This window comes from Lepidochelys kempii, chromosome 3, assembly GCF_965140265.1.
Source record: "Lepidochelys kempii isolate rLepKem1 chromosome 3, rLepKem1.hap2, whole genome shotgun sequence".
Lineage (NCBI taxonomy): Eukaryota > Metazoa > Chordata > Testudines > Cheloniidae > Lepidochelys > Lepidochelys kempii.
The window spans coordinates 118933927-118941358 of NC_133258.1; the positions used below are offsets into that span (position 1 = coordinate 118933927).

Below are 7432 nucleotides of genomic sequence, written 5' to 3' on the forward strand. Positions count from 1 at the left end.
AAGAACCTATGCTATGTAGAATAGAGTTTCTATTACTTTTCGTTACTTTGACCCATTTAATCCTTCACTTTTTTGATGCGGTTCTGTGCCAGTTTGGTGGCAATTTTTAATATAGTCTATTAGAACTGGGTCTAAAACCTCCAATTTATTTCACACAAAACACTGTACAGCCATCAGTTATGATTTTTTGGGTATTATTGTCTTGGGCTTGATTTGAACTGCTGATCAAGATTCCATATGATGTTTGGTTTCAGAGTAGCAGCCGTGTTAGTCTGTATTCACAAAAAAGAAAAGGAGTACTTGTGGCACCTTAGAGACTAACAGATTTAATTGAGCATAAGCTTCCAATGAAGTGAGCTGTAGCTCACGAAAGCTTGTGTTCAAATAAATTTGTTAGTCTCTAAGGTGCCACAAGTACTCCTTTTCTTCATATGATGTTTGGAAATTTCTGCAGTTATTAAATGTAGGTTTTTATTTGGGGTGGGGTTTTTTTTTTTAATATTTAAGGGTTTGGAAGTCTTAAGAGAACCATAGAATATGAACATATTTGTCCTCTCAATAAAATAAAACTACTGTAGAAAAATAGAAATTGGATGTAAGATGGGACATTTTCACTGAATAGTTATTATCAGGGATCCTAGTTTTCCATGACAGAAAAAAACAACATTCTCCAATAAAAATACATAAAAATCCATGCTTTTCCACGATTAAAGTTGAACGCTGAACTTTAGTTTCCCAAGCCACAATATATATAGGTATCAGATGAATACAATGTTTTATTGATATATTTGCAATTAAGTAAGTTTGAAGCCTACCAGTACCATTAATCATTATAATCAATTTAATAGAATTGCAATTTGTATTTCTTATGTATACCAAATACTTCTGTGTCTGTATTCTATATTTTGGGGAAATAGGGTTTTTTTTAAATGCACAAAAACACTGGAATAATCCAGTCACAGTGCATTGTTTCTTTACTGTTGTTGATGGCCCCACTGTTTGAGGCTCTTGTTTTCCTTTTTTGTCATTCAGTTTATGTTTAACACTTTCCATGTATTCTACAATTCGAATGTAATCTACAGCCTTGCTGCATACAGTACAGAACAACACATTATCATCAGCATGAAATTTGTCCTTGCCAAACTCAGTGAGATGATCCTTAGGGGTGATTTTTAAAGTTTTTGGCATCTTTTTGTAACTTTAATTACATCTGAAGGCTGAAATGAAATTTGAGCTGCATTAAAACACAAACCCCTATACACCATTGAGTAACCTGAATACACCGGAAGCAGTTTATTGGAGTATGTTAATTTTAAGCATATTCAAAAATCAACCACAAGAGAGGGAAGTTGCGTGCATTGAATAAGGGACACTGGTATTTCAGTAAAATTTAGTGAGTAGTTAATACATGTTTTTATTTTTTCACTAAACGTAAAAACTAAAGATTCTCTGTAAAAATGCAAATTCCATGTTTTTCTGTGGCAAATGGATTTCTAGGATCCCTGATTATTATTCCATAGTTAATAAGAACAATTAATAGGCAGACGTTTGGGACTGAATGTAGTAACAGTAATTCATCTTTGACACAAAGCCACTGAGGGTGAACCAGAATCAGGAATCCAAGTGTTGGCCTCCAGTAGTACAATAATTACACATAAATCCAGGTTTAAACACATAGGAAAACTACTTTTGAGGATATCTTACAGTATAGAGAACTGCCTGCCGGTAACAGCTTTCAAATATGCATGGACATAATGAAAACTATTCTGCTATATACATCATACAGGGGGGGAGAGTATCAACTCCTAGAATCAGCATTGCCAGAATCCCACATATTGGAAAGTTGGTTTAGAGACAGTAGGTCAGGTCCTTAACGTATGTAGATCATCTTAGCTCATGTGAAGTCAGAGGAGCTATGACAGTTTACACCAATTCAGGAGTGGTCAGAAGGAAAGAAGAATTTCCCTTTGTAAATGTTTGTCATTCAAGGCTTGGCAGTCAGTAGTTTGTAGGATGTGTGAAAATGTTCATAGAAATATGTATGCAGTGTTGTTGTAGCCAGGTTGGTCCCAGGATATTAGAGAAGCAAGGTGGGTGAGATAGTATCTTTTATTGAACCAACTTCTGTTGGTGAGAGAGACAAGCTTTCAAGCTTACACAGAGCTCTTCTTCAGGTCTGGAAACTAACTCAGTGTGTCACTGCTAAATACAAGGTGGAACAGATTGTTTAGCATCATTTGAATATGCTCATTGCTACTAACAAATTCCGTGCAGTCTAAAATGTTCATCTGAGTTTTTGACTTGTGTTTTATTTTTTCTCTCTCCAGTTATCTGGATTTCTTGAGCTTTTGGTAGAATATTTCAGAAAATGCCTGATTGACATTTTTGGAATCCTTATGGAATATGAAGTGGGAGATCCAGGTCACAAAGCACTTGATCACAACACAGTCAAGAAGGATGACAGCCAGTCCATAGCAGTGGATACTGGAAAAGAGGAGGAAAATGATGAATGTATTGACTACTTTGAGGAAGAGGAGGAGGAAGAGTGGGAGGAGGAAGATGAAATAGAAAAAACAGAAGGAGAAGAAAAGAGCACTGTTTTTGCCACTCCCAGTGCCATTGCTGATCCAAGTGAGAGGCCAAAACAAGCCAGTAAATTTGACAAGCTGCCAATAAAGATTGTAAAGAAAAATAATCTATTTGTTGTTGACAGATCTGACAAACTGGGGCGTGTTCAGGAATTCAACAGTGGGCTTCTCCACTGGCAGCTTGGTGGGGGTGATACAACTGAACACATCCAGACTCACTTTGAGAGCAAGATGGAGATTCCTCCACGAAGGAGGGCCCCTCCGGCCTTGAACTCTCCAAGCAAAAAGAAGGATCTAGAGGGGAAAGGTGAACCCGAAGAACTACAGGAAAAAAGTATAACAGCTACCATCGATGATGTCCTGTCAGCTCGACCAGGAGCATTGCCCGAAGACTCAAACCCTGGTTCCCAGACAGAGAGCAGTAAATTTCCCTTTGGAATCCATCAAGCCAAAAGCCACCGGAATATTAAACTGCTAGAAGATGAGCCAAGGAGTCGGGATGAGACTCCTCTATGCACCATAACTCATTGGCAAGACTCCTTGGCTAAACGCTGCATCTGTGTGTCAAATATTGTCCGTAGCTTGTCTTTTGTGCCTGGCAATGACGCCGAAATGTCCAAACATCCAGGCTTGGTGCTGATCCTGGGAAAGTTGATCCTCCTTCACCATGAGCATCCGGAAAGAAAGCGAGCGCCGCAGACATATGAGAAAGAGGAAGAGGAGGACAAAGGGGTGGCCTGCAGCAAGGATGAGTGGTGGTGGGACTGCCTCGAGGTCTTGAGGGATAATACATTGGTCACATTAGCCAACATTTCTGGGCAGCTAGACTTGTCTGCTTATACAGAAAGCATCTGTTTGCCAATTTTGGATGGCTTGCTGCACTGGATGGTGTGCCCATCTGCAGAGGCACAGGATCCTTTTCCAACCGTGGGGCCCAACTCAGTCCTATCGCCTCAAAGACTTGTGCTGGAGACCCTGTGTAAGCTCAGTATCCAGGACAATAATGTGGACCTTATCTTGGCCACTCCCCCATTCAGTCGTCAGGAGAAACTCTACGCTACTTTAGTTAGGTACGTTGGGGACCGCAAAAACCCAGTCTGCCGAGAAATGTCCATGGCTCTCTTATCGAACCTTGCCCAGGGGGACGTGTTAGCAGCAAGGGCAATAGCTGTGCAGAAGGGAAGCATTGGAAATTTGATAAGTTTCTTGGAGGATGGGGTCACTATGGCCCAGTACCAACAGAGCCAGCATAACCTCATGCACATGCAGCCTCCACCTCTGGAGCCACCTAGCGTAGACATGATGTGCAGGGCAGCCAAGGCCTTGCTAGCCATGGCTAGAGTGGACGAGAACCGCTCAGAGTTCCTTTTGCATGAGGGTCGTTTGCTGGATATCTCAATATCTGCTGTCCTGAACTCTATGGTTGCATCTGTCATCTGTGATGTACTTTTTCAGATTGGGCAGTTATGACATAAGTGAGAAGCCAAGCATGTGTGAGTGGAGATTAGAGGGTCACATATAACTGGCTGTTTTCTGTTCTTGTTTATCCAGCGTAGGAAGAAGGAAAAAAAAAGAATCTTTGCTCCTCTGCCCCATTCACTATTTACCAATTGGGAATTAAAGAAATTATTAATTTGAACAGTTATGAAATTAATATTTGCTGTCTATGTGTATAAGTACATCTTTTTATTTTATTTTTTTTTAACCAAAGTTGCTGTCTAGTACATTCAAAGGTCACACTTTTTTTCCATAGATTATCCTTTTCAATGTTCTTTTCCATGTTTGTATTACATATTTTTTGGGAAGCGAACTAGTGACTTTAAAAAAATTGTGGCAAACCATTATATGATGGGGGAAAAGAAATCTCACCACTTTGAAATGAAAAGGTGAAAAAAAAAACCAACATACCAAGTTCCTGTGTGTTTTATTTTTTCAAAAAAAGGAAAAATAAAAATAATCTATACACCATCACCCAAAGCTCTGTGCAATAGAAAATTCTAGTGATGTAGGTGTAGGGGATCACCGAGGGTGTCAGTCAGTAGTCAAAATACAAAATGATATTGGTTTCTCAACAGGAGAAATGGTTACATTAGGCTAGGAGCAAAACAAAAAAAAATGTTTTTAAAGTTTAAAAGATTTTAAACACAAACCTGACGACGATAAACGTAAATTGCTTCCTCACCAGAACTGTCTTGTCTGCATCTGTTGTTTGACCTTCCACAATGACAGTTCTTCACAATTCCTTTAATCATTTTTTTAAATATTTTTTTTATTGCCTAAGGGCCGTGATGTATATAGAAGTTGTACATTAAACATGCCCTCATCTTTTTTTTTAAGTACAAAGTTTTTAGTTTCTTTTCCATGATGTGGTAACTCCAAAGTGACAGTAGAATTTTTTTTTCCTTTCATTTGGGCCATATCTCCAAAAAAACCCGAGGGTAATGTACAAGTTTCTGTATGTATAAAGTCATGCTCTATTTCGGGAGAGCAGCCGATCACAATTTGCTTTATAAATCAAGGTGTGGAAATGGTTACGTATGGATTGATTTAAGAAAATGGTTACCAGTCTACAGACAAAAAAAATATATACAGAAAAAAAGGAAGAAACACAGCTTCAAAGATTTTTCAGTGATGAGAATCCGCATTTGTATTTCAAGATAATGTAGTTTAAAAAGGAAAAAAAACTTGATGTAAATTCCTCCTTTTCCTCTGGCTTAATGAATATCATTTATTCAGTATAAAATCTTTATATGTTCCACATGTTAAGAATAAATGTACATTAAATCTTGTTAAGCACTGTGATGGGTGTTCTTGAATAATGTTCTAGTTTCAATGTAGTGTACCAAAAAACAAACCAGGTACAAGAAACTGCAATAATAGTTATTCTCTGCCCCCCACACCCTTATGATTATGACTTTTAAAAAGATATTAATCTGTAATATTAATCAAGTGATACAGTAATTTACTCTCCTTTTGGAAGACTCTTTTCTGAGATTACAGAGAATAGATACCAGTTATTACTTATAAAAGGTGATCTTAAAAGGAGAAGATGTGATTAGCTGGTGGATAGTGCTGATTCAGCAGGTATCCACTCCACTTGCTACAGTCAGGGATCATAAAAAGAATATTAGAAAAAGTGACACACAAGATTTTTGTTAAAGCCCGAACCAACTTGAAGAAATGGATCTGTACTAACTACCTGTAATTCTTTCTTCTGGGTAAAGGCACAATGCACCAAGTGATATGGGCATTCACAGTAAACACACACATGCTCCTTGATATTCTATATGTTATTGCATGCTTACAACACTCATGGCATCTCGCTCTGAGAGGTGCTGAGCTCCTGGAACTCCCATTCAAGTGGATCAGGCTTTAATACAGCATATCCTTTCTTACAACTGATGGGAGATGGCCATTTGAATTTCAGGATTTATCTGGTTTCAGATACATTGACTCTCTCCCATCCACCACTCACCTGGTAATCAGCTTGTTGCTGAATATTGTTTATATTATTCATTGTTGAATATTCAACCGAAATATTTTTGCTGTTTCATCTTGGAACATTGACTTTGTTAATGTGATCATAAAAAGCTAATAATAATCAGTTTACCCGGAATTGCTGCATAATTACACTGTTAGTATCCTCCTCCTTTCTCCAATCACAGTACAGAGTTTCTTGAGAATTACTGCTCCCATAGGCCTACTGCTTATCTTCATGTAGCTCACTCTAACACATTAATATATGGCAGCAAGTTTCATAGACACGTAAAGTATATACAATTATAATCCAAGTTTGAAACGTGACTCCGGAGTGTCACGAAAAGTAATTTTTCCTTTAGTTTTTTTTATACAGTAATCTATCCACTCCCACATCACCTACTGTAATGATCTCTTTTTCTCTTGCATAACAATACATTCAGACATATATGTTGAATTATAACCCATTTGTAACTCTTCATGACATGAAGAGGCATTCAACTTAACATCAGGGCAGGGAGAAGCAGTATCCAATACTGTTCTTAGTTGCTAGCACTGTTTTAGGGAGTGATACTATCCATTGTATGGATGCAGGCTGTTATCTAAACCCAAAATTGATCTGTAATCAGTCCTTTCCTGTCCTTTTTCCTGTGTCTACTGGCTAGTCAAAGAAGGAAACAAAAAATGTACTGGGCCTTTTTTACTCTAGCCTTTTTTCCCAAATTCCCCACCATTGCTACCATTATGGGAGCTGTACCAGTGCTAAAATATTTTAACCAGCGTCATCAGATTTGCTTGGAGCAGGGTTAGACAATATTGTGGTAAAGGGATTGGCAGCCACAGGATCCCTATCTACAGTAGAACTACTACCAGTTCCGTTGTGTCAGTGGTAGAAATAGTGGTTAGTGGGAAAGGTGGTTAGTGTAGAGACAGCATGAGTTTGGTAGATTTGCAGTTAAGGTAATAGCAGATCTAATTCATTAGATAATGTTGCAACACCAGTGAAAGGTCTAACAGTTTTTCTCCTCTTTTAATTTGATACATAGTTTGCACGTTTCCAACCAATGGTGTCCAAGTAAAGCCTTTGGAGAAGATATTACATCAGAATTGCAAATTTCAGGGTCTTTCTAATTGGCTTGTGAACAAATCTGAGCTGCTTGTGGCAAGAATTTTTTTTTTTTCAGGATTAAATACCAGAGGGTAACAAACATGTGTAGCGTTTACTGTTTTTCCAGCAGTCTGAGCATAAATGCTGTACAAAAAGCTGAGAATAACATCAACCGAAGGGTCACAATGTTTGAAATCTTACTGTAAGAGAAAAATGTGTAATATAAGGTGGCTGTGTGTTATTTTTAAAGCAGTGATGA

The 7432-nt window shown here is 38.0% G+C and overlaps 1 protein-coding gene across 13 annotated transcripts in view; it reads left to right on the top strand.

Moving 5' to 3' along the window:
• ARID1B (AT-rich interaction domain 1B) overlaps window positions 1–5373 on the top strand; it is a 404857-nt gene extending 399484 nt beyond the window's left edge. For 7 of the 13 annotated variants that reach the window (XM_073337737.1, XM_073337740.1, XM_073337738.1 and 4 more), the window contains one exon: window positions 2328–5373. In XM_073337737.1, the coding sequence (XP_073193838.1) occupies window positions 2328–4058 (1731 nt within the window). In that variant the 3' untranslated portion in view covers window positions 4059–5373. The remainder of the gene's footprint in view (window positions 1–2327) is intronic. The other 6 variants (XM_073337744.1, XM_073337742.1, XM_073337746.1 and 3 more) reach the window with 3 other exon arrangements.
• The last annotated feature ends 2059 nt before the right edge of the window (window positions 5374–7432 follow it).